Source organism: Nyctereutes procyonoides, unplaced genomic scaffold (assembly GCF_905146905.1).
Source record: "Nyctereutes procyonoides isolate TBG_1078 unplaced genomic scaffold, NYPRO_anot_genome, whole genome shotgun sequence".
Classification (NCBI taxonomy): Eukaryota; Metazoa; Chordata; class Mammalia; order Carnivora; family Canidae; genus Nyctereutes; species Nyctereutes procyonoides.
Genome location: NW_026575159.1, coordinates 34,340,410 through 34,368,247, shown reverse-complemented (window position 1 = coordinate 34,368,247; position 27,838 = coordinate 34,340,410). Strand labels below are relative to the sequence as shown.

General features: G+C 35.3%; 1 protein-coding gene across 1 annotated transcript; it reads left to right on the top strand.

Annotated features, from left to right (window-relative positions):
• On the top strand, positions 1–26,923 carry CHMP2B (charged multivesicular body protein 2B). The gene is made up of 6 exons (XM_055314113.1): positions 1–168; positions 12,598–12,689; positions 16,567–16,761; positions 20,857–20,959; positions 24,928–25,034; positions 25,231–26,923. Exons 1-6 carry the CDS (start codon positions 135–137, stop codon positions 25,339–25,341), a joined length of 642 nt encoding a protein of 213 aa, XP_055170088.1. The 5' UTR covers positions 1–134; the 3' UTR covers positions 25,342–26,923.
• The last annotated feature ends 915 nt before the right edge of the window (positions 26,924–27,838 follow it).

The following is a 27,838-nucleotide window of genomic DNA, read 5'->3' as shown; positions in this document are numbered from 1 at the left end:
GGGAGACCTGCCCTCGCCGCTTGCCCCTCGCTCCGCCGCAGCGGACCGTCTACGGGCCCGTCTCTTCCCTCCTGTCCTCTCCCGGCCGCGGGCGGGACCGGGCGGAGCCGGCGGCCCGGGCGCGGCCCCTGACCATGGCGTCGCTATTCAAGAAGAAAACCGTGGACGGTGAGTCGGGGCCGGGCGGAAGGGGCGCCGCTCTGCACTTCTCTGGCGTGTCTCGGGGGCTTCCGGCCACGGTTCTTTCTGCTCCCGGAGGCGGGGTCGCAGCCGGTGGCCCCACAGGTGACCGCCCTCGTGCGTCACTTGTCTGCTCCCCGAGTCTTCTGACGCGCCGCGCCTCAGCCTCACCTGCGCGTTGAGGCCGCCCCGGCCCTACGGGTCCGTCCCCCGCCTTCCCCCCCCCCCCCCCTTAGCGAGACCTTGAGCCTTTCGGGGAGACTGGATGCGGCTGGCTCTGGAGTGACGAATTTCTTGCTGGTTGCATCTGTTGGTTGGTTGCGCCTGCATCTTGGAGCTCTTCTACTTACTGGGGTGCAGACAGCAAACCTGAGTTGAGCTGGAGGAGGGGATAACAGGCTCCAGGTACAAAATGAACCTGGGTCTGGGTCGTCTTGCCTTTAAGAATACCCCACCAATAGAGACGTGAAACAAATGCTTCTTTACTGACTCCAATAGAAATATAAAAGAAGACTTGGGTTTGCCTTTTTTTTTTTTTTTTTTTATTTACGATAGTCACACAGAGAGAGAGCTAGAGAGAGAGGCAGAGACACAGGCAGAGGGAGAAGCAGGCTCCACGCACCGGGAGCCCGACGTGGGATTCGATCCCGGGTCTCCAGCATCGCGCCCTGGGCCAAAGGCAGGCGCCAAACTGCTGCGCCACCCAGGGATCCCGGGTTTGCTTTTTTATAATGTATTTTTCCTTCCCTATGATTATCTTTTGCTATCTAAGTAAAAGATGTGATACGTATTTTCTGCATAGAAGTTTATATTTTCAGATACTTGCATTGGTTCAGACATTTGGCTCAATGTCATCTTAAGAAGAAAAAAGAATGTACAAAAATATATAAATTGTTTATAAGCGGTTACTGTAGTGTATATTATATGACACTAATGAATTATTCTTGATATTTTCATTGACTGCCACCAGGAATCAGATTCATTCAAGTTATTTAAAAATTGTGTTTCCTACTACATGTTGAGTCTAGGTTGCTGTTGGTTCAGCCAAAGAATCACTTCTTTGTAAGGGTCCAACCCTGCCGCAAAAGGAGCAGTGGTAGCTAGACGGCGATTGGTACAAACAGTGCTGAGTCCAGACCTGGGGTAATTCTTTATTCCTTTGTATGGACTATCCCAGTGCCAGCAACATTATTTTGGGGAGGATAACAAAGACATCACTTTTACTTTGCCACTCTATCCTTCACTTCAACACATAATGTAATTTTAGTCCTAATTTAGTGCACAGCATAATACATTTTTGCCTGCCCTGAATGGGCGACAAAAAAAAATTTTTTTTTTCTGATTTATGGACTTTTTATTAACTAAGAAGTACCATTAACAGTACCTGGAATACCTTCCGAGTTGGTATAGGATGTAGTACAATTATTTGAGATGGATTTTATTTGAGAATGCCATCTAATTTTGAATGTGGCACTTTCTTCACTGTTTCAGTACCAATATCGTGGTTTTCTGTACTCATGGGCAGGTGGGGAGGGGCAGAAAGGTTTATTTTTTTGTTTCAGTGTTATTTAGTGAGAATTTACTAAAGAGAGGAAAAGAGACCTTTGTTACTGGGATGTTACAGATTGTTTTTAAAAAACATCTTAACATTAAAGGCCAAACAGCTTTAATTGCTTAATATCTGTCAAATATTTTCACAGACATAAGTGTTAGTTCTGTATTCTCATTGGTGTGCTTCTTGGTGAATTTGGCAGGCTAGTGACTATTGTATTGTACTTGAAGTACAGACCAGAGAAAGAGAAAAGAGAAAAAACAGTGAGGATGTTTAATTGTATACTAATTTGCAGTTGGGTTAATTCATCCAAGAAATAATGTTTTTTGCTAAATAGGTTTATTTGTGAAAATAAAGTCTTAAGGACTTTGGCTAGGAACTATACTACTGATTTAAAAGATCTATGTGTGAAATTTCTGAATATAAACTTGGCCACTGTGTGCATTTACTATAACTACTAAACTGCATACTTGAATTTTTTTTTACATTATCATGTCAATTCAGATCACTTAATGACATTTTAATTATAGATTTGTACTTTCATTTTTCTGATATAGAGCTTTATTGGTGTTTTTACTGTTTTATTAAAAAGAGGGTGTTTTGTTGAAAAGGTGACAGCATTCTTCTTAGCAGTAATGAGGCTGTATATTATGAAATGTAATGTATTTTTATGCATTTCTCCCAGATCCTTAGACTCGTTGATTATTGATCATAAGATATTTTGCTGTATTTTGCCTTTTTATCTGTTTCAGCAGTAATGAAATTCTGATATATAAGGAAATATGTAACTGCATATAGATCTGGAAAATGAATCTTTTTGTCTCTTTGGATTGGCTGGAAGAGTTGCATGCTATATCATTAAAGACTACGGCACTTGTAAATTAAAAAGGGAGACAACATTACAGCACTTATTACTATTCAGAGTTATGTTTAATTCATTTTTGACACAAAGATGAACAAGACTGCAGTGTATACTTTGTTAGAGAAATTAATGAGAATTGTACTTCAATGCCACAGAAGAGAAAAATTCCTTTGAATTTGAAATTACAGTGGAGTATTTGGTTTCCCTTTTACTGATTTTTTAAGGTATATACATGTACATGTGGTAATGTGTTTACAGTGCTTCTCCCCCCACCCCAAGTGGACTAATGGTGACCTATTTATTGAAACTAATTATGAACCTGTAAATCAGGTTGCCATGAGGATTTATCATAAATGCACAACTAAAATAGGTCTTTTAAAAAGTGAAAATTTTTAAGAACTATATAATTTTTTTGTCCTTGTTAAAGGCAAATTTGAGGTCCTGCTCTAAGCCAGCACTGTGGTAGCATTTTGTGTGCAGCATCTTATTTTTCACAAAACTTAGGTGATAAGTGCTATTACTGTCCTCACTTTATAGGTGAGGAAATTGAGATACAGAGAACTAAGTAATTTGCCCAAGGTGACACAACTTAGTAGCAAAACCAGAACCTCATCCCTTGAGTATTATCATTGATAATATTTTTGTATAAGAGATCCTGTGGCACATTTTAATTTTGCTATTCTTCTAGTATATGGAATTCCCAACCTTGGTAACTGTTTGTCTGTGAGCCAGGCTATTTTCCTCTTGGAATCAGTGGTAGAGCTTTAATTTCCCATAGTGGTAGAACTGGAAGAAAAAAAAAAAAAAAACTCCTTTTTCTGACTCTCCACTGACCCAAGGGTTTCTTAGGAAGTATTGTCCCGTCTTTTTGCTCTTCATGTAAACTTCTTGAAGGAGTAGTGTTGTCTTCCATTCCTTCCCCCTTTATTTCTCAGGCCACCCCCCAATTCTACAGCAGTTTGCTTTACATCTTAAGTAATGAGATCTTGCTAAGATCATCAGTGACTCCTAGATTGCCAAAATGGCCATTTTTTAGTGATCATTTCTTGGGCGTATGTTTTGCATTTGATCCTAATAATTTCTTTATTGAAATTCTCTTTTGGCTTCCATGAAACTCTGTAATATATTCTCTGACCACTCTTACTTTCTCCCTTCAGATTCATCTTTTCTTTTTTTCCTTCCTCTTTTCCTCCCTCCCTTCCTTCCCCTTTTTTCCCCCTGCTCCTTAAATGGTAGTGTTCTTGGTTCCATGTTGGGCTACCACCTTTCTAACTGTACAGTCTCTCCCTACATGATCTTACCCAAAGTCTTATTATTGTGGTTACTACCTAAATGCTGAAGGATACCAAATTTGTGTTTCTAGTTTCTTCTGAGTTTCAGACCTGACTTCCTGAGTATCTCTACCTAGAAGTCCCAAAGTACCCCAAATGGAGATTCCAAACAGAATTTATCACCATCTCCTTAAGTTAGTTCCTTTCCTGAGTCTCCTTTCCAGTGTTGGCAGGTCTTAATTTTGTCTCCTACCTTTAACTAATTACCAAGTTTTGCTCCTTTTGCCTCTTACGTATTTGGCACACATAATTTTTGACTGTGAGCCTGCAACTCCTGCTCTAATTCAGATCCCATTTACCTTGCTCTCTATTACATCATCTTTCTGCCTTTTTTTTCCCCCTATAGTTTCATAGCCCTTAAACTGTTCATCTACAGAGTTGCCTTGTGATTTGATCTACCTGAAACCCAAATCAGACTATGCTGGTCCTCAGTTTAAACCCCTTTATTATATCCATGATACCAACAGAATCCGTGAGAGCTCTTTAATAAGGCATATATGGCCCTCCATGATCTGATCCTTGACTTTCTTGTCATGTCTCTGAACATTTTACTGTCCAACAGTATTGTTTTTATATTCATCAGTACATACCATGGTCTTTTCTCTCTCTGACATATTTTTGCTTGTGATATCTTTATGCATAGAATCCTCTTTTTCCTTCTGCTGGCTAACCTGCACTATGTCAGGTGTTTTTCTTCTCTGATGCAGTCTCAAATTGCGTTAAGGATCTCACTCCTGTATTGTAATTTTTTTAGCCTCTGTTTCCTGACTTGCATTCACTGGAACTAAAGTAGATCCTTGTATACTTCCAAGGTTGGACTATGTCTGTTCTAAGTTTTTCCTATATTCTGTTTATGCAAGGTCGCAGTCTCTTTAGGATTCCTGAAAGTATCTCTGCATTGATTTATAATTTAGAAACAAAATTTCAAAATAATAGCGCTTGTTAACCAAAAGTAGTTTCCATATCCAGAGCTGTTTATAAACTACATCCATATATCATTGCCACCCACTTGCAAGCTTAGACATAATTTGAGGAGCCTTACTGGCATAAAAGCAAGGTTCTTGGTTTTTGCCTTACTGGGGATTGTATCCATGTATGCTATTAGTCGGAGTTCAGAATCTGTGAAGTTTTGACTAACTTGGAATAAATCTCCTGTCAAAAGGTAGGTTGACACATTTGTGATATATTAAGAAAGGATAAAATACTATCCATATGGGAAGCCCAGGTGGTTCAGCCGTTTAGAGCCGCCTTCAGCCCAGGGCGTGATCCTGGAGACCCGAATCGAGTCCCATGTCGGGCTCCCTGCATGGAGCCGGCTTCTCCCTCTGCCTGTCTCTCTCTCTCTCTGTGTCTCTCATGAATAAATAAATAGAATCGTAAAAAAAAAATACCATCTATTTAAACTGAATCCCCTCCAGAACTTTTCTGCTTTCTTCCAACTGAGATACAACCTTCTACTTGCTCCAAAGCAAGTTAATAAAAATGGTAAGGCAGGATGTGCTTTATTTCTTCTGTGCTCCTATTTCAATCCATGTAGTGAGCAGATTTAGGACAACTGAGAGGCAGTACAACTGCATGAACCAAAATGATTGTTTTTTCCTTTAAAGAAATACATTTAAAAGCAGAAAATATGCTGTATTAGATTAAAATTTCTGTCCTGACCTTATGGTAAAGCACAAAACCCAGTATATGGTAGAGTGGATGTTGTCAAGTAGACCAGCTGGAATCCCACTGAGTGGTACCATTTGCATGTTGTGCCTCAGGGCTCCTGGGGCAATGATCCTGAACTACCCTTGAGACAGGCCACCTCCTTTCCCCAAGAAGAAAGGCACTTTAATTTAAATACATTTAAAATATAACTCACAAATTAATGAATGCCTGTATTTAGAGTTGATAATTACTTTTTGCTTTAATCCTCAAATGTTCAAATTGTATGTAAATAAGCAAGGTCTGGAAGGACAGCGATAATTCAAGTTGGGGCCTCACCTCAAACCCCAGTTGAGAATCCTAGTAAGCTAGGTTGGACCCTTTTGTTTTGTTTTGTTACTTACTCCCCCCTCCCCCCCCCCCCAGGCAGATAGACCTTATTGATTCAGAACCAAGGAAAGCAGAATGGCTTTTTCTGTCTGTAACTTCTGAAATCCAGAATTTAAGTCTTCAGTCACTAGTGCACATATGTGTATTTCATTCAGTAAAAAGAGCCCAAAAGGCTTGAATAGCTTTTTAATGCCTACAGTGGAGCTGGCTTGGGTGGCCTTCTTTAAGTGTTGTGCTGGGTATGGATGAGAAAGAGGGTAGTGGTTGGGGTGGCCTCCAGACCCATTTTCCTTCAGGGAGTGGTACCAAAGAGAACATACCACAGTCACAGCCATGCTACCATTGCCATTTGCACAATGCGAACGTTTTTTATTGCCACCTTGCTTTTCAGCAGCCCCACAAGGTAGATGAAATGTTGAAATATAAAAATTTGGGCATATCCTTTTGCATGGACAGGAGCCGAGCACTTTATGTCCTAGATGTCCGCAATACCCAGTATGTGTTTCTGTCCCTGTCTTGGCTCGGAATGAAAAAAAGGGGGAAAGCAGAAAATTGTAAGGGAAATATCTGGCTATTTCAGTGCTCTGTTTTTCCACTGTATAAAGAGATTTATCATAGCTCAGGTTCTGTTATTATTAAATTATCAACCATCTTGCTTGGTAACTGATACAGTTTATTATATATTTTAAAGAAATGTATTGACTATGTCTATTAAGCATTTCTTTTACATTTCAATATATGTTTGTACTCCCGTAGATCATGGCTAAGTATACTATATTGGGGTAATGGTTGGCATGAAGTGTAGTGGGAATACAAATAGATAAATAAAATACTTGCTCCTTGCTCTTAAAGAGCTTGTAATCTTGGGAGGAAATCAAATCTACTAAAAAAATGAATATAATGGAAAATAAGGTTGAAACAAACAATAATTTGTTTTATAGGATATACTTATCATCTCATATGAAGAAAATGTTTTACTATCTTTTCTTACCGTAATATGTTTTAAAGTGTTATGACTGTATTTTAATATGCAACATTAGATGCCCTCATTTTATAGCTTAGAACTGTTTAAATATTAATAGGTCTATTAACTATGGGGCTATGCAGTAGTTAATTTTCTTTATTTTTCTTTAATATACAGTGACACATAAAATTAAGAAAAGTGAAGTAAAACTTTTGATTAAGGTATGTTTTGGTAAAAATTTCATGTCATGTTATGTGTTTTCCCAACAAAGATGGCTATACCTATTTTCTGCACTCTGGTTCTCTGACATCAACTGGGTACCTCCAAAAAGTCAGTCCTAACACTATGTAGAGTTAGCAGAGACTCCACAGGGTTAGGGCTCAGTCCTACAAGACTGTCCTCATCTTAGATGCAGTCACAGGTCCCAGTTTGCCACCAGTACTTCTGACTAACCAGCTGTTAGTTCATCTACATTTGTTTCATTGTTCATGTAGATGAACCCCATTAAGTTCATCTACAGTTTGATAATTTGCTAGAAAAACTCTTAAAACTCAAGAAAGTGTTTTACTTAGGAGTAGCCAATGGAAGGAAAATTTTGGGTGCTGTAAGCAGCACAGAGCTTTCATCCTTTTCAGGAATGCTGCCCTCCCAGTATGCATAATAGGATGTTTACCAACCCAGAAGCTCTCCTCATCTTATTAGTCAGGAGTTTTTTTAGCCCAATCTTTTTTTTTAGCCCAATCTTTAGCCTCACTCCCTTCTTCTGAGGTCAGGTTGGTGGGGCTGAACTTCCTACCCGCTAATCAAGCATTTGTTCTTTCTAGTAACCAGCTTCCTATAAAAACTATCTAGGGGTTCCCTTTCTTGAGTTAAAAGATATTCCTATTGCTAAGGAAATTCCAAGGGTTTTAGGAGCTCTGTGCCAGGAATTCAAGACAAAGATCAAATATTAACTTGTTACTATATATTATAGCACTCTCATAATGAAAAAGTATGTATTGATAGAATTCTAGATCTTAGTAGTCAAAGCTTTCAGCAATTGCTTTGCATCTGTGTCAGTTGTCTGTCCACAATTTAACTTGTCAATATGGTGGCTTCTCTTTCACCTCTGTACTCTAATGGCTTTAGAAGACCCTCATCACTATCCCAGTATTACCTTTTCATTTTATACTAGTTGGGTTTAGGGAGTTGTCAGTACACAAAGATGTCATATTCCAGGGCAGCCCTGGTGGCTCAGTCGTTCAGCACCGCCTTCAGCCCAGGGAGTGATCCTGGAGACCCAGGATTGAGTCCCATGTCGGGCTCTCTGTATGGAGCCTGCTTCTCCCTCTGCCTGTGTCTCTGCCTTTCTCTCTCTCTCTTTCTCATGAATAAATAAATAAAATCTTTAAAAAAAAGCAATACTCCAAGAGTTTATTTGTAATTTCATACTTTTGTATATAGAACACTTTCTGTTAAAATAGTAGGGTGAGTGCATAATTTTTTTATACCAGTTCATTGGCTTTGGCAAGTAGCGTTCTAAGTTCAAAAGAAGAAAATTGGGAGTGTTTGAGTATTGAGGATGAAAATGACTGATGACTGCTTTTAAAGCTAGGGAAAACAGCTTTGCTGTTTATTGTCTATCTACAGTTGTCAGAGGAAAGATACTGTGGACTGAATTGTATGCCCACAAAATTCATATGTTAAAGTCTTAACCCCTAATGTGACCGTATTTGGATATAGGGTGTGTAGAGAGGTAACTGAGGTTAAATGAGGTTATGAGGGTATGGCCCTAATCCAATAGAGGATGACCTTAAAGAAGAGGAAGAGACACCCAGAGAAAAGGCCATGTGAAGATGCAGCAAGAAGGCAGCCGTCTGCATGCTAAAGAGAGAAGCCTCAGGAAAAACCAAACCTGCCAACACCTTGATCTTGGACGTTCAGCTTCCAGATCTGTAAGAAAATTAGTTTGTTGTTTACCCAGTCTATGGTATTTGTTATAGCAGCCCTAGGAAACTAAAAAACCGCGTTATTTTAAAATAGCATGCCAACCAGTGCTCCATGGAACACTGGATCTAGGAAATGTTAATAGAAATTTCTTAAAGGAGATCCTTGGATTAATAAATTTTGGATATAAAGGTATTTGGGTGGCTCAGTCTGGTTAAGCGTCTGACACTTGATTTTAGCTCAGGCCATGATCTCAGGGTCCTGGGATCAAGCCCCATGTTGGGCTCCCCACTCAGTGGGGAGTCTGTCTGTCTTCCTCTCCCTCTGCTCCTCCCCCTGCTTGTGCATGTGTTCTTTCCCTCTTAAGTAAGTAAATAAATAAACAAATCTTTTAAAAAATAAATAATTTTGGGAAATAATCTACCATATATTCCTCCCCTTAAGAATTGACTGCATTTTTTTTTTCCCAATTTTATCCAGGGATGCCTGGGTGGCTCAGCGGTTGAGCGACTGCCTTTAGCTCAGGGCATGATCCTGGAGTCCCAGGATTGAGTCCCACATTCAGCTCCCCGCAGGGAGCCTGCTTCTCCCTCTGCCTGTGTCTCTGCCTCTCTATCTCTCTGTCTCTCATGAATAAACAGGTAAAATCTTTAAAAACAACAACAAAACTTTAACACTTCCTAAATATATTTATCTATGGAACATTTCTTTCTCTTTTTTAAGTGAAATGTGTTGCCCATCCAGAATAAAGTAGGTGGCAGGAGAGACAGGCGCCCCCCTCCATTTCCCTTATACATATGATATGATTTTCTGTATCTAAGGAACTTACAAAATGACATCCCTAGAAAATCCTGAGCATGAGATGTCCACCAATATAACTTCATTGAGAAATAGTATGCAAAGGAGGTGAAATAGATGTAAGGAGGAGCTCTGGCATCTTATTTTACCTTTTATTCAGAAAGTCATTGTAGTTGATTAGTTATACTTTATATAATGACTTGAAATGTTTTTCATCCTGTACAATTTTATTAATACAGGTCTATATTTATAAGAATTATGTTTCTGATAACTTTATTTCTTGTTTTTCTAAAAGGTTCATTCACAGCATAATATAGTAGTTACAATCAGAGGCCCTGGAATCAGACCACCTGTACAAGAATCCTAGCACTGTTTCTTCCTTGGGCAGATTTCCTCACCAAATATCAATTCCCTCCTCTGAAAAAAAAAAGTGAGATAATAGTACTTACCTTTGTGGTTGTTGTGAACCACGTAGTATAGTGCCTATTCCTCAATATAGTTTTTATTCTGACTCAGTAAAGTTATATGTTATACAAAGAAATGTGTAGAACATAAATTGTGATGTTCCATTAGTAAAAGGATAATGGGTGTTGGCTCTTGTTTTATTTGAGGTAAAATCCACATAACATTGACCATTTTAAAGTGAACAACAATTTAGTGGCATTTCGTGGTTATATACCACTGTTGAAGTACCACCATTCTACTTCCAAAACATTATCACCTCACAGTAAAATCCTATACAAGTGAAGCAATGACTCTGCATTCTTTTTCTCCAACCCCTGGCAACTACCAGTCTGCTTTCTATCTTCATGGATTTATCTTTTCTCATATGTCATATGAGCATAATCATAAAATGTGACCATTTATATCTGGCTTCTTTTGCTTAGTATAATATTTTTGAGATTTATTAATGTAGTATCAGTACTACTGATACTAGTTTTTTTTTTTTTTTATAAAACTTCTTATACCTAGAAGTGGAATTACTGGGTCATATGATCATTTTATATTTATCTTTTTGAGGAGCCACCAAATTGTTATCCAAAGTGGCTGAAACCATTTACATTTCTACCAGCAAAATATAAGGGTACCGATCTTCACATCTTCAATAACACATGTTGTTTTCCACTTTTGTTTTTGAATATAGCCATTCTGGTGGATGTGAAGTATTTCTCATTTCCCTTATGACTAATGATGTTGAGCATCTTTATGTGTTTATTGGCCATTGCTGTATCTCCTTGGGATAAGTTCTATTCAGATCCTTCAACCATTTTTAATGAGATTGTCTTGTTTTTGAGTTTTAGTAGTTCCATATAATATTCTGGATATTAGACTATTAACACATATATAGTTTGTATATATTTTCTCCCTTTCTGTACAATGTCTTTCCAAAAATTGATAATGTCCTTTGGGACATAGCCTTTAAGTTTCATGAAGTCCACCTTATCTATTTTTCTTTTGTTGCCCATGCTTTTAAGAATTTATTGCCAAATCCCAGATCATGCAGATTTATTCTTATGTTTTCTTCTAAGAATTCTATTATTTCATTTCTTATATTTTGGGTATTAATCCTTTATTCAGTTAATTTTTTAAAAAATAAATATTTATTTAGAGAGAGCATGTGCATGTGAGCAGCAGAAGGGGATAGAGGAAGGGAGAGACTTTAAAGCAGACTCAAAAAATAAATAAATAAAGCAGACTCCATGCCAAGCCTGGAGCCCAGTGTGGACTCAATCTCACGATCATGACTTGAGCCAATTAAGAGTTGGACCTTAACCAACTGAGTCCCCCAGATGCCCCTAATTTTATGTACATTGTGATGTAGGGGTTCGGTTTCATTCTTTTTCATGTGGGCATTCTGTTGTCTCAATGCCATTTGATGAAGAGACCATTTTCTCTGTTACAGTTGTTCTTAAATCTACCTCTTGACTGGAAAGGTACTCTAATGAAGTGACTAAGATTAGGAGACAGAACACTTGGATCTAAATCTGGCATTACTACTTACTACCTTGTGACCTTGGACAAGTTATTTAAACTTCCTAACACTCAATTTTCTTCGAATATAGAAAAAGCAACTCCATAGCATTGTTGTGAATATTATATACTAGGTATACACCACTTAGCAAGATTCCTGATAATGAGAGATCCGTTTTGGCAAGAATTACCATCCATATCTGTGATTTGTGAAGAAATTACTATTTAGTAACAATTAACCCAATTTATGGTCCATCAGGCCTAGACTAATACTTTAATTCTTCAAAAGATGGGACTAATGAATCCATAATGAATCCAAATGAATTGAGATAAGTTAAAAAAACATTAAGATCAAGTGGAAATTTAAAAGTATATCAGGACATTATGCTGCTTACACCTTCATAATATCCTTATTTTATGAATAAGAACCCTGAAGTTTAGAATATTAAATAATTTTGCCAAGATATCATCATATAATGACCCAGTGGCAGAGGGAGGATTCAAATCCAGGTCTGCCTCATTGGAAGGTCTGCTGCTTCACTGTAGAGTAGAAAAAGGATTTAATAAACACATGATCTATCTTCCTTCCTGGAATTTAATTAATACTGGCAGAGGAAAAGATGAGAAATTGTATGTGTGTGTGTGAGGAAGAGTGAGAGACACACATGATATGTGCCACATAAAGCATTGCATACTATCAGTTCTCTAAAGGAATATTTTATTGTGATTTATATACACTTTTGGTTAAATCTCAGACTATAGCATATCTGTAAGTATCTTGTAATTCTTTATATAATTAATATTTATAATCCAAGTATTAGTATTTGACAATTTTTTAGTGTATTGAATGAAAAGTTTTAACATCTAGTGAATCAAGGTTTCTTTTTTTATTAAGGTCTCCAAGTCTAATATTTCAACTGGTATTGAAGAAAATTTTAGAATTCATACATTTAGGTTTTTTTTGTGGTTCTCTTAGATGTAATAAAAGAACAGAATCGAGAATTACGAGGTACGCAGAGAGCTATAATCAGAGATCGAGCAGCTTTAGAGAAACAAGAAAAACAGCTGGTAAGTAGAACATTAAATTTCAGTTTAACTTTTCAAAAAAATTCAGAAATTAATGTTAGAATAATTAGCTAAGACAAAGACACATGGCAGGTGGTGATTTACTAAGAAATGGCATTTAATGCCTTCCTGCCTTTTCTGCTTACCTTTGTTTATTGTGTCATTCTGATGATTTTTATCAGGATTCTGTGTATCCTGCTGATTATAAAATCAGATTATTCTTCAGTTTGTAGAAGTCATGAATGCTTATGAGGAAATACTGCTCAAAATGCAGCTACCTTATTCTTGGTTAAAAACAAAGGCAGAATAATCCTGAATTACAAGAAATAATTACATTAACTCATTGGTGTCTTATTTGATATTTTAGTGATCATTGTGCCTGTGGTAATCAATGTACTTTTTAAAAAATAGATATCTTGCCCACCTTAAAAATTTTTATATTTTTAAATGTATGTTGCTTAAAATCTTTAAACAGCATGATTGAGGTAATGTCGACATGCAGTAAACTAAACATTTAAAACATATGATTTCATGCATTTTGGCATATGGATAAACTCATGAAACCATTACAGCCATCAAGGTAACGGACATAGCCTGAAAAATTTCCTTACTCCCTTTGTAATGTCTTTCTTCTTTTTTTTTTTTTTTTTGCTTCCACTTATAAAAAAAAGATTATTTAAATTCAATTAACATATAATGTATTATTGGTTTCAGAGGTAGAGATCAGTGATTCATCAGTTTCGAATAACACCCGTGGTCATTACATCACGTGTCTTCCTTAATGCCCATCCCCCCAGCTACCCCATTCCCCCCCCCCCCTCTAGCAGCCCGTTTGTTTCCTCTGATTAAGAGTCTCTTATGGTTTGTCTCCCTCTCTGATTTTACATTGTTTTATTTTTTCTTCTCTTCCCCAATGATCCTGTTTTGTTTCTTGAATTCCATATATGAATGAGATCATGTAATGTCTTTGACCTATCCCACCCTGATTCCCCCTCCCCAGCAAACACTGATCTGTTGCTGTAGATTAGTTCACATTTTCTAGACTTTATATAAATGGAATCATATAATATGAACTCTGTTTTTTTAACATGGCTTCCTTCACTCAACCCGGTTATTTTGAGATTAATTGATGTTATATAATCACTATTAGTTTTTAAAATTTACTTCATAGATGGATACTTCACAATTTATCTGTTAACCAGCTAGTGGACATTTGGGTTATTTCCAGGTTTGGGCTATTTTGAATAAAGTTGCTGTAAAGATGGAATTGAAGTCTTTGTGTGTACATATGTTTCGGTTTCTCTTGGGTATACTCCTAGGAGTGGGATTGCTGGATCATAGGGTAAGTGTATGTTTAACTGTGTAAGAAACTCCTAGACAATTTTGCAAACTGGCTGTAATGTTTTCTCTTCCTGCCAGCTATATATGAAAGTAAAGTTGTTGCACATCCTGGCCTATAGTTGGAGTTGACAGTCTTTTTGTCATTCTGGTGGTGTATAGTGGGTTGTCATTTTAAATTGTATTTTGCTAATTGCTAATGATGTTCAGTGTCTTTTCATGTGCCTGTCTTTTAAGAGCTTTTGTTTTTTTTACATATTTCAAATACAAGTATGTTGTTAAATATACATTTTGCAAATGTTTTTCTCCAGTTATTGGCCTTGTCTTTTAATCTCCTGATAGTGTTTTTTGTGAAACAGAAGATTTTTATTTTAATCAAGCGCAATATTCTTTTCTTCTATGAGTAGTACTTTTAGTGTCCCAAGAAATCTTTCCCTAACTGAAAGTCACTAATATTTTCTCTTAAGTTTTCTTCTAGAAGAATTACAGTTTTAATTCTTACATTTAGGACTGTGAACATATTGAATTGAGTTTTACTGTGTTAACCAGCTGAGGGTAGAGGTTCACTTTTGCATCTATTGAGATGCAGATTATGTAGTTTTTCTCCTTTGTTAGGTAGTGAATTACATTTATTGAGTCACTAAAGTTGAATCAAGCTTTTGCTCCTGGGATAAGCCTCTTTGGTAATGACATGTTTTTTTGAAATGTTTTTTTTCAGTATGCTGGAATTTTGTTAAGAGTATTTGCACCCATGTTGGTTGAAAGATACTGATTTGTATGTTTTCGTGCAGTGTCTTTATTTGTCTTTGACATCTGAGTGAGGCTGACTTTAAAGTATAATTTGATTTCTCTTACTCTTTCTTTACTGGAAGAGTTTGTGTATTCTTCCTTTAAATGTTTGATAGGACTCATCAGTAAAGCTTTTGAGAGTGAACATCTGTCAAGTGATGTGTCCATGTCTACTAAATTTTAAAATGTGATGACCTATTATTCATAATATTCTCGTATTATCCTTTAACATCTTTAGGATATGAAGTGATGCCCTCCTTTGCCTTCCTAATCTTTGCAATTTGTGTGTTCTCTTTGTCTCATTTATTCCCCTTATCTATCTAGCTGATGGCCTGTCAATTTGATCAATCTCTTGTTTAAAAAAACAGAGGGGTAGGGCTTTTTATCATTAATTTTCTATATTTTTTTCTTACTACACAGATTTCTTTCATTGTTGTTTTTTTTCTTTGTATTTACTAAGTGTGCCACTTACTTTTCTTTTTTCTACCTTTTCAATTTCAAAGCTTTGAGATACCTTTTTTCTAATAAGAGCTTTAATGCTATAAATTTCCCTCTAGGAACTATTTTAATGGTAGCCCACACATTTTCATGTGTTGCATTTTCATTTTTTTAAGTTCAAAATATTCTCTTATTTCTCCTGAGATTTTTTCCAACTGATAACTTATTTAGAACCATGTTGTTTAATTTCTGCTTATTTATGATATTCCTTTCTTTTCCTTACTGATTTTCAGTTTAATTTCATTGTGGTTAGGGAACGACATGATTTGTATGATTTCAGTCCTCTTAAATTTACTGAGTCTTGTTTTCTGATGGAAAATATATTTGGTGATTTTCTTTTTTAGTGTACACTTACAAAAAACAAGTATTCTGTTTTTAGTGATGAAGTTTTTATAAATGTTGGTTAGGTCAAGTTGATGATAGTATTTTTTGCAACTCTGTCTCATTGCAGATTCTCTGTCCACTTGTTCTAACAGTTATAGCAATGTCCTTCAGAGGGGAGTTGTTGATATTTCTCCTGCTAATTGTGTATTTGTTTCTCTTTCCAGTTCTGTCAGTTATGCTTCACATATTTTGAAGCACTGTTCTTAGGTACATGCTCATATAGGGTTGCTTTAACATCTTTATTGATTCCTTTATAATTATGAAATGCCCTTTTTTATTTCTGGTAATATTCCTTGTTCTCAAGCTTGTTTGTGTGTTTGATCTGTTGTTCATGTACCCACTCCTGATTTTCAGATTTTAGTAATTGTATGGGATATATCTTCTATCCTTTTACTTAGCTGTGTTTTTGTAATTAGTTTTCTTGATACAGAATATAGCACAGCTTATGTCCTTATCTAAAATGACAACCTGCTTTTACTGAGGTGGTAGGTGAACCTTCTCACTTAGCTTTAAACCTACCACTGTGCTCTTTTTGCTCCGTCCCACCAACTCTCTTTTTTTTTCTTTTTCCTACTGACTTTTGATTTGAGCTTTTTCATTTTCTTTTGGGCTCTTTGTAAATATTGTTTTATATAAACTTTGCTTTGCATTTGTGGATGAAGGTACTAGTTCTGTCTTTCCTGTGTAAACATGTGGAATGAATTACCCTCTCAGATTACTCTTTATCTCTGTGACTTTATGACTGCCTCTTCCTCTCTTCATGATCAGGGAAAAAAAAGGTATATGATGTGTCTTTGATTTTCTTCTAAAATAAATCACTGGGGACTACCTATCAATGATTTTATTCTCTGCTTTTTATTTCCTTTCTTAGGAATTAGAAATTAAGAAAATGGCTAAGATTGGTAATAAAGAAGCTTGCAGAGTTTTAGCCAAGCAGCTTGTACATCTACGGAAACAGAAAACAAGAACTTTTGCTGTAAGTTCAAAAGTCACTTCTATGTCGACACAAACAAAAGTGATGAATTCCCAGATGAAGATGGCAGGAGCAATGTCTACTACAGCCAAAGTAAGTGGGGACCTTTATATCCATACATTTGTAATTTTATCTAAGACATTTAAATGTCAGTATTCAAATCAGATTTAAAAGTACCTCCTGATGTATATGTGGTACAGAATCTGTGAAATATTTAATAAAAGGAGTTATAATACTACATAATCCAAATAACTACGTCTAGATTTTTTAAGTATAGTTAACTTACATTATTATATTAGTTACAGTTGTGTATAGATTTTTTATTAATTTGTTATATTGTAAAATCTCTTGTTTCAGGACATTTTGATTGTCCCAAGGTCATGTGTAGCCTCTAAATTTTTTAAACTGACTTAAAATATTGTTTGCTTTTTTCCCTTACATTGTCAGAAGATTTTTGGTCTTAGTTCATTAAGCTATAAGTTTTGATTACTTTTGAGTAATAATTTGCTCTTGATTCATTTTCATGTGTCAGAGAGATACATGATTTCTGTCAGGAGGATTTATCAATTTTTATCAGGAACTTATGTTTAACTTCTGGCCTTTTTTTTTTAAAGATTTTGTTTATTCATTCATGACAGACTGAGAGAGAGAGAGGCAGACACAGGCAGGGGAGAGGGAGAGAAGCAGGCTCCATGCAGGGAGCCTGACGTGGGACTTGATCCCAGGTCTCCAGGATCACACCCCAGGCCGAAGGTGGCGCCAAACTACTGGGCCACCAGGGCTGCCCAACTTCTGGCCTTTATATAAAAAAATGTTTTTACTATAGAGTTTAAAGGACTCTGAGCTTTTTTTAGAGAGAGAGAGTGCGGTGGGGTGGAGGGTAGAGGGAATAGGAGAGAGAATCTTAAGTAGGCTCCATGCTCAGCACAGAGCCTGACGCAGGGCTTGACCTCATGACCTTGAGATCATGACCTCAGCCAAAATCAAGTTGGACAGTTAACTGGCTGAGCCATCCAGGCGCCCCTAAGCTTTTTCATTTTTAATAAATAATGGACCCCCTTGATATATATGAAGTACTCTAAAGACTAAGAAGACATTTTAGACAAAGGCCCTGCCCTCACAGATTTTATAGTTCATTTGGGGATGAGGTTGGGGAGCAGGGAGGTTAAGCTATATCTAACAGGGAAACTACCTACAATATATATCAGTTTGCATTAAGTTTCAATGAATTGCACAAATCTTTAAATTGAATGATCTGAAAGACTTTGCAGAAGACCTAGGTCTTAAAAATACCACTAGGTATTAAATATAAAGAAGTAGGCATATGAAGACCAAAAGAAAAGAAAGCCACAGAGGAGAGAAAGTAGGAGGTTTATATTAGAAAAATGGTATGTACAGTTGATTCTCATTATTTGAAGTAGTTAATGTTCTGTAAAGTTCACTGTACTGAATTAGTGAATATCAAACCATTGCTACTAGGGGAAATACAGGGTTCGTTCCTCTGAGCCTTTGGTCACAACATTTTTGTCAACCAGCTTATACTTAACGTTTTATGTGTTTCTATTGAAAGACACTGTACTTAATAAATTCTGTTGATTCATTAACATTGAACTCATGCCTAATCAAAGCTGTTAACGTGTATTTTCTCCAGGAACACGTCATAGTTTCATGCACTTAGGAACACTATACAACAGTTTGGTACTATGGTTGGGGCCATTTTAAATGGAAAAATCAACAAAGGGTACAAAAATGTGGCACTAAGTAGACCACAGTAAGGCAGAGTGTCACCTTGTTCAACCTCAGCTAGAAATAAGCATGTTGGGTAACACATTTTTTTGCTGTTCTCTGTGTGTCTAGAGAGGAACACAAAAGTTCTGTGTGTATTGGTTTGAGGTTACAAATAAATTTTAGTGAGGAGGCAGATCCACAAACATGGAATCCAAAAATAATGAGGAGCAACTATAATTGTGTTTTAGGTTACAGAGCACATGAAAATAGAATTTATCCATCTTTGGTGCAGTAAGTATAGTGACACATTATGTTCTTTAAAAAAAATAGAGGAAGTTTCAATACAAGTTTTGTTTTGTCAGTTAACTAACTCTTGGTGGATCTTTTACAGATCCATTTTCTACAGTGAAAATTACACAGTTAAGGGCAAAAACTTTTGTTTTCCTTTGGTCTTTTACAATTGGACAGAACCAAACATCTAATTTGGGAAAAGATCGTATGTGTTGATCACACACTTGAGATGGGTAACCTTTCAATTATAGTAAGGGGAAAACTGCTTATTTTGTATTTTGTATTTTTTTTTTTTGGCAGGTATTAGGCTAGGAAAAGGTACCAAATACGGTCCTGCCATATAGAAGTAATTGTATAGAGATATCTGAACTAGAATTTTCACTTATTTTTTTTAAGAAATGTATTAACTCAGCAAATATTTGTTTAAACTTTATAGGTAGGAAGTATAACAAATGATGGGGATAAAGTGGAAAGCAAAACTAGGCAAGGGTTTGAACTGTACAGTCTATTTCAGATTTTATTTATGTATTTATTTGAGAGAGTGAGTGGGAAGAGGAACAGGAGGAGAAGGACAAGGAGATTCTGTGCTGAGCTTGGAGTCCAACCCTGGGCTCAATCCCAGGGTCCTGATGAAATGACTTGAAATCAAGAGGTGGACACTCAACCAACTGAATCACTCTGGTACCTCCCTACGATCTGTTTCAAAAACAGCCTATTTGAGAAGTAGTTTAGTGTGGCAATTAGTAACATACATTCTATTCTGGACCAGATTACTTGAGTTTGAATCTTATTTCTATTCATTTAGCTTTGTGTCTTTTGGCAAGTTATTTGCCCTCTGTGCCTTCATTCTCCATTTTTAATACAGGGAAAATGGGGGCAACTAGTACATAAAAGATTTGTCAGGTTTAAATAAATGTCTTTTAACTTTAAACGTTATACACAAAGTACTTTGAACACTGTCTGGCACATAATTAAGACTATATTGACAGTTACTACTTTATTATTATTGTTGTTAGTAGTATTAGGTACAGCAGTACTTTAGGTTGCAAGTGAAGTAAAATAATACACATCAGTAAATAGGGAATTTCATCTACAGTGAAATAGAATTTAAGAGGGTTATCTATTCTAATCAAGGATGTCAGGGACTACTTCCCTAGGAAAATGGTGAAATCTGGAGTGTTGATAGTAAAAACAAATGTAGAGGAGCTTTCCAAGTGTGAGACAGTATATGCATAGGTCCTATGGCAAGAGAGAATATGGTACATTTAAGGAAGTGAAAGATCTGTGTGACTAGAGGGCAGTGGTGCACAGTAAGATTAGCTTGTTAAGCAGAATTCAGTGGTGTTGGGTCTCATAGTGAATTATGGAATTTGGCTTTTAATGCTAAGAACAATGGAAAACCACTTCAGAGGTGTGTGGGCTGGAGAGGGATGGGGAAAATCCAGTGTTATACCAAGGTTACTTTGGCTGTAGCATTGTATAGATTGAGAAAAGACTGCTTAGTATCTTTGAAACTGGTGTGTTTTTATATTGTATGGTGTCTTTTAATGCTTAACCTACTGAGCCACCTAGGCACCTATACTGAAAAATTTTATATGTATTATGTATAAAATGTTTTGGCCATATTAGATAGCTTTAATCCCTTTTAATGAAATAACTTTTGAAATTCTTGGCACATATTTTTTGTAAAATTTATGTAATGTTCATTTCTTGAAACTGTGGTTAAAAATTTGTTAATGTTAATGTCATGTTAACAAATGTTAATTTGTTAACTTTTTAATTTAGACCTCAAAAGCTTAATGAAAAATTTTGTAAAATTTAAATTGCAATTCTTTTCAATTTAGACATTACCTGCTTGCCACATAATAGGCAAATGTAGTTTTCTCACTTGAATAGCAATGGATTTTTTTTGTTGACAGTGTTTTTTAATTACTTTTTTTTTTGCCTACTGTTCATATGAGTTTTTTTCTCACCCTGTTTTTTATTGCATAAATGTTAAGCAGATGGTTTCATTTTTTTCTAGAATACTTAACAGTCTTATGTTTGATTATGGCAGGATGTATATCTTTAGAAAGCCTATATCTAATTTGATATGTTCTCTTTGGACTTATTTCATAGTAAAAATGTCACAATTATGTAGCCAACATGAATCTTTTCATCTATTTAAAGACAATGCAAGCAGTTAACAAGAAGATGGATCCACAGAAGACATTACAAACAATGCAGAATTTCCAGAAGGAAAACATGAAAATGGAAATGACTGAAGAAATGAGTAAGTTTAATAACTTGTAATGAAATTTATGTTTTTTTCACCTTTGAATCAGCCAGGTTTATTTACTAGCAACCTCATATTCTAATCCATAAAAGCACAAATGTTGAAAAAAGCAATGATACAGCACCCTTCTGAATGGATGTCTGTATTATAAACTCCAGTGTATTTTTATATTGGCAAAGTATGAGGCTCAAATCCTATCAAGCTTTACTGGAAGGAAAAATATAAAATAAGATATGCCATATTTCTTTGCTGTATTGGCCTCAGCAGTCCTTTGTCATTGATAAGTGGACCAAAAACAACTTGTGAATACGATAACTTCCTGGTATGAATTTGGCAGTTTCAGAGTTGTGTTGATTCTTTCATACTAGAGATCTCTATTTTTATTGGAGGTAGGCATAATGGAACTCTTTTGTTCTTATTTTTTCCTTTTCCTTCCCAGAGTTATTTAATATGTAGTTTTCTTCTTTTTAACTATAAACTAAGTGCATTTGTAGGAGAATACAAAGGAACAAAGTTTCTTTTAAAAATCTATTATTATACCCCCAGATATAGTTACTGTTAATGTTATATGCTTCTTTCCTGTATTTTCCCATATCTTTTAGTAGTTAAATCATATTACATGTGCAATTTTGAACCTTATCCTACTTTTAAAAATCATAAGAGTATGATATACGCATGTACTCTGAACCTTAAATCCTCTTTGAAGTCTTTTTTTAAATAGCAGTAATATTGCATAACATCAGTAGTAAATAACTTCAATCTTAATTTATTGAACCATGCTTACATTGCTTAGTAAGATTGTTTTAAAATTTATAGTGTATTAGGTAATCCTTTGAAAATTTTTATGTATTATTTTTGTCTAAATTTCTTAAATCTTTTTAAGAATATTTATTAAACTTTTTAAAGGCTTTTGGTTCATACTGCCAAATTCTTCCCAGAAAGACTATACCAATCTTTTTTTTGCCACTAATCAGTAAGACACCCTTTACAGAGTCCTGGTCAACACTGAATTGTTATGTAACTTATTGTTATGTTATGGTATTTCAAAACTGACATCATTATTTTACTAAGATATTTTCTAATTGTTTTGCAACTATATAGAGAGATGTGCTAGTTTAGCTCTGCTTAGCTGCCAGAATTTTAATTTAATGGCATTTAGTGTGTAAAATAGTATCTATTTTTGTTTTGTTTTGTTTAAAGATTTTATTTATTCATTCATGAGAGACAGAGAGGAGGGAGGCAGAGGGAGAAGCAGGCTTCCCACAGGGAGCCTGATGCAGGACTCCATCCCAGGACCCCTGGATCACAACCTGACCCAAAGGCAGATGATCAACCACTGAGCCACCCAGCTGCCCCTATAAAATAGTATCTCATTACATTACCAAGATTACTAAACTCAACACTGTTCAAGTATTCAATTTCAGAATATATGTTTTCCTTTTAGGAGTTAATGAAATTGTATGTGTATCTTGGATAGTTCAAAAATTCTGTAGTTTTGTGAATCTTTGAAAAATACAACTTTTTGAAACATCATTAGTGAATTTTTAATGACTGTGAGAAATGTCATTTATATAATGATCACAGTATCTAACATGTTTTTGTGATTTCCAGTGATGGCACAGGTGTAAACATATCTTAGAGGAATTAACTTTTCCATTAAGCTATAATGAAGAGAATCAATAAGCTCATACACTCATATCTATCATAGTTCTCATTTGTATTTTAGTACTTTGCAAATGGGTCTGAAAGAATAGTAATTGTCGGTAATTACTCATATCTTCTATGACCTAGTAAAGTACATTAACATTAGTATTTTCATCCAAATTAGTATTTCATCCAAGGTAAATTCAAGATTTGAATGGATATATATTTTTCCAGTTAAAGAACTTGTTCACGGTCAAATTTTGGAAACAGGATCTTTGAGAAATCTGTATTATTCATGCGTGTGCACACACACACACACATTTTATTTATATATATGTATTAGTTATTTTATATATGTAAATATATATATATGGTTAATTTTGTTACAGTTTTTCTGAAAGCATTCTTCTTTGTTAGTCCCTGATTATACCTCTCTGTTCTTTCTCATCTGTCTCTTTCATTTTTTTTTTGCGACTGCTTCTTCATTGAGTCCCTTATAGACTTTGTTTTTTGTTTTTGTTTTTTAATTTTTTTGTATTTATTTATGATAGTCACACACAGAGAGAGAGAGGCAGAGACATAGGCAGAGGGAGAAGCAGGCTCCATGCACTGGGAGCCTGACGTGGGATTCGATCCCGGGTCTCCAGGATCGCGCCCTGGGCCAAAGGCAGGCGCCAAACCACTGCACCACCCAGGGATCCCCCTTATAGACTTTGACTTAGACTTCCCACCCCCATTATTACTTCACTAGCATCAGAGTATTACAACTGCTAAATTATTTTTCAGAAACTTATCTCTGAGGATGCCAATGAGATTCCTTTAGTTACTTCTCGCGGACTACAAAATAAAGTCCCTAGATGTAAATCAAAAACAGTTTTCAAGTGAGGCCCCTTTATTTTGCCAGTGAGCATACCAAGGCTCAGAGAGGTAAAATGACTTTCTCCAACAAAAGTTGAATATGTACTGAATGGAAGAATTGAGACTCTACTTGAAGGCGTAACATTTGTTTTATTTTTTCAGAGATGATATTCTGTATTTTTGTCTCAGAACTTACATAGTGTTTTCCAAATATACTTTATGCTATTGAGCTAACACAAAAAATTAATTGTCAAATCATGCTCATACCAACCAGAGATCTTAACCAGTATCAAGGTTTATTAATAATATTAAGGATACAAGCAATAAGGATGTACATGTGAAACAGGGAGAGGGCTGGGGCATCCAAAATGATTTCCTAGATCTTTTTTCTCTTAGCAGACATATAAGCTCTTTGACCCAGATAAGAGATACTAAAGGTAAATTAAGGTAAATATTAAATAAGATTATTTAATGAAAAAGGTGTATCTATTTGCCTTAAATAATAACACAATGGAAGAACTTAATCTTCCTTTACTGTATCCCTGTTGTCTTCTACCAACTCTTTGCTCATTCTCTTCCCTTGATCTGTTTGGTCAAAACCTATGCATCCTTCAAGGACCACCTCACATGTACTTCCTCCTACTTGGGTGTAATCTCTTCCCTCTGTATGATCATTTACCTTTCTTATTTACCGTAATCTGGTTATTAATGTCTTCTGTACTTAAATGTAGACTACCTGAAGTCTTCATTTTTCTCCATCTATCCATTAATTGTATTTGTACGACATGCTAGGCACTTTGCTTTAGAAGTAAACAAGACGTAATCCTAATGTGGTACCACCTTCTGTACAAAAGCCTTGCCATAAATATTTTGGAAAGGGAAGAGAGGAAGAGAGGGATATAGCAGTAATAATCTTTGCGAAGTTAAATTGGATGTCCTTCTTAGACAAGTTTAATAGAATATGGAACCTCTGACTTTGTTAGAATAGTCTACCTATATGTTGAATGTAAATTTAAGTTGAAAATTAACTAAGAAGAGTAAACGGTCTCCCTATTACTTACAGGATATTTGATTCTTGCATATTATTCCATCGTCAGATTTAACAGCTGCTACCTAACTCACTGAATACAGTTTGTGGAATCATATTTAAATACTTTAAGCCTTTTGCTGTGAACTTTTTTGTTGTTCATTAAAGACACATTTTTTTAAAATCAGGGTAGACTAGTTTTATTAGAGGATAATTTGCATGGCAATGAAAATCACTCCAGACTTAGTAATTTAGAAATGTGTAAGTGAACTTCACTCACATTTGAAAATAACTTGTAGTTTGTTGGTTCTCGTAAGTTTGCCCTTGAGTAACATTTAAATGTATACACAGATTTGGGCCACCTTCTAAAAATGTTAATCTAACCTGAAATCTGTTTGAAAGTAATTGTAATTTTGTTTCTGCCCTTGCCCACAAGTCAATGACACACTGGATGACATCTTTGATGGCTCTGATGATGAAGAAGAAAGCCAAGATATTGTGAATCAAGTTCTTGATGAGATAGGAATTGAAATCTCTGGAAAGGTATGAATAGACCCTTCTTTTTTTTTTTTTTTTTTTTTTTTTTTTTTTGGTTGGAAATCATTTCTACCACTTTGGTCACTTAAGTTAGCCTTTATTCTTAGACCTATGTTTTTATATGTGTTGGAATGGTGTGTCCATTTGTGTACTTTTCCAAATGTTTGATAATGCACATTTTTTTTCTTTTCCTTTAATGTAGATGGCCAAAGCTCCATCAGCTGCCCGAAGCTTACCATCTGCCTCTACTTCAAAGGCTACAATCTCCGATGAAGAGATTGAACGGCAACTCAAAGCTTTAGGAGTAGACTAGTGAGAAAAACCATAATATTTTACTTACTTATGGTTATTTAGTATAAACCAGGCACAGTGCAGATTCCTTTTACAAAACACATTTATTTGCAAAAATGAAGACCATCAGCAATCAGTTGTTTCCTAACCCATGGCTGTTTTTGAGTCTTTTACCAAAGAATGACAAGGATGCAAAAATGGGAACAGTTTGGATTTTAATTAGAACTATTTAGGAGTGATGATGTGTAAAAAGTTGACTTCTTTTCTGCATGGCATAGAGAAATTATATTCATTACTTACTGTTTATGTTCTGTGTTTTTACACTGAAAAAAATCTCATTAAATGCCACTTAGCACCAACTAAAGAGACTTGTAAAAATATTAAAAATATATCATTAATTCTGTATCTGTTGCTTGTCCTTTGTAAAAGTGATATGTGTTATGACCTTAGGCAGTTCAGCTGCCAAATTATTTTTAAATGATCCAAAAGAAGAGTGCTATTTAAACATCTATCTTAAAAACTGTCATGAGCTTTTCTTTTCTTTTTTTTTTTTCCTTTGGGAGAACATTCTAGTTGGTAAGTTTATTACCTTTAAAAATGTACTTGGCACCTGCCTTAAACAGCACAAACCTATTGTACAAATCTTTAAATTATTTTAACTGACAGAAAAGAATTACATTTTAAACCAAAATTAAGGCCTCTTAGAAAAATTGTCCTGGTTTTCTTTTGTAAGGCTTGTAAAAGTGAATTGAATGAAATATAATTAGCAAAAATGGACACTGAATTAATAACATTTTATAGTAATAAGACTGTATTTTGGTCTTCCAAGAACTGAGAAAATATTTCCATATGAGGTATAATTTAATCTGTGTTTAATTTTGATCTTCAGTAATGTAAATATTGAACCCTGTAAATGGAAGCCTTCCTTCTTAGTTTAACACTACTATGACAATACTTGACCTAAATTTTAAAATAAAAACTAACATTTTTTTTCTTTGTAAATAAACTACAACTTTGTCAGAAATTACTGTCTAAATGTGTATTAATGTATTAGCAGTATTTCTTAAGGTGAAGTTGCTACGGTATTTAATGTTATGTATAGGAAGTGAGAAAAAATGAAATGGCAGATTAGTCAGAGATAGAATTTAGGATTAGGTTAGTTTTAAAAAGTTACGTCATAATACATGAGTTCTAGCATATGTCAACATAAAAACCATGCAGGAAATCAGATAGGTATAACCAGCTTCCGATGATGGACACATTCGTTCTGATATCGACAGTGTAAATGCATGTTAGGACTAGCATACACGTGGCACGTGGATCGGTGGGAGGAATGAAAAATTCAGTTACGTAGTTGATGATTTCTGAGCCACCATACGATGAAAGATGAGGTTGCACTGTCGATAGCATTAAACAGTTTCCTCATCATTGATAAGTCATAACATGTTCCTGGATTACGGAATGTTAACCCAGAACTTGTGTTGATTCTTGGATGTACATGATGATGCCAATTAACTTTATTTACTTTCTTGTTTACATGTGGGGGCTTTTGTTTTTAAAAATTATTTTGTTAGAAAAATTCCAATAAAGATTTATTGCTGTTATGCTTTTTTTCCGTATATTTTATTTTTGGCTTCTGCTAAAGTACCTGGTAATTTTTCAAAAGAATGATTTTTATTATTTTCCTGGAAAGAAAATTAGGTAGCTGCTCCTTATATTTTAACAAATGTCTTTTCTAAGAATTAGCTGTTGATACAGGACTGATGTTTGTGAATGGAGTAAGTCTAAGAATTGGTGGTTCACATGAATTTGGTCTGATGATTCCTTTTCTAGAACTTCCAGGGGATAAACATTCTTAAATATTTTGATACAATTAAGTCTTAGTGATTTATTTTCAATTAGAAATGGATACTACAGAAGGCTTTGGGACCTAAAGGAGAGAGTAGAGCTCTTCTGATGTGGCTATATTTGTAAAATGCTCTTGTAGCAATTATCACAATCCTTATAAATTTATGTTACACTGCCCTTTACTAAAAATAAAACTTTTCAACCCCTAAGATTAGGAAATAAGGATTCTTATACATTAATAAGTTTATTAAAATATAGTTGGCCTGTTAACACTGTGGGTGTTAGGGGCACGGAACCCATGCAGTTATGAAGCCACATACAACTTTTGACTTTCCAAAAACTTAATTACCTCTACTGTTGACCAGAAGCCTTACCAAAAACATAAGTCAATTAACATATTTCATATGTTGTCTGTATTATATATTGTGTCATACAATAAGGTAAGTTAAAGGAAAGAAAATGTTAAGAAAATCGTAAGAGGAAATACACTTATGGTACTGTACATTGAAAAAATCTGTATATAAGTGGACCACCTGCAAAGTTTAAACCCATGTATTCAGTGGTCAACTGCATTAACTTTTTTTTTTTTTTTTTTTTTTTGGCAAAAAGATTACTTCAGTAACTATATTTAAACAAGAGGTTGCCAATAGAGAGTGGAAGAGCATAGCAAT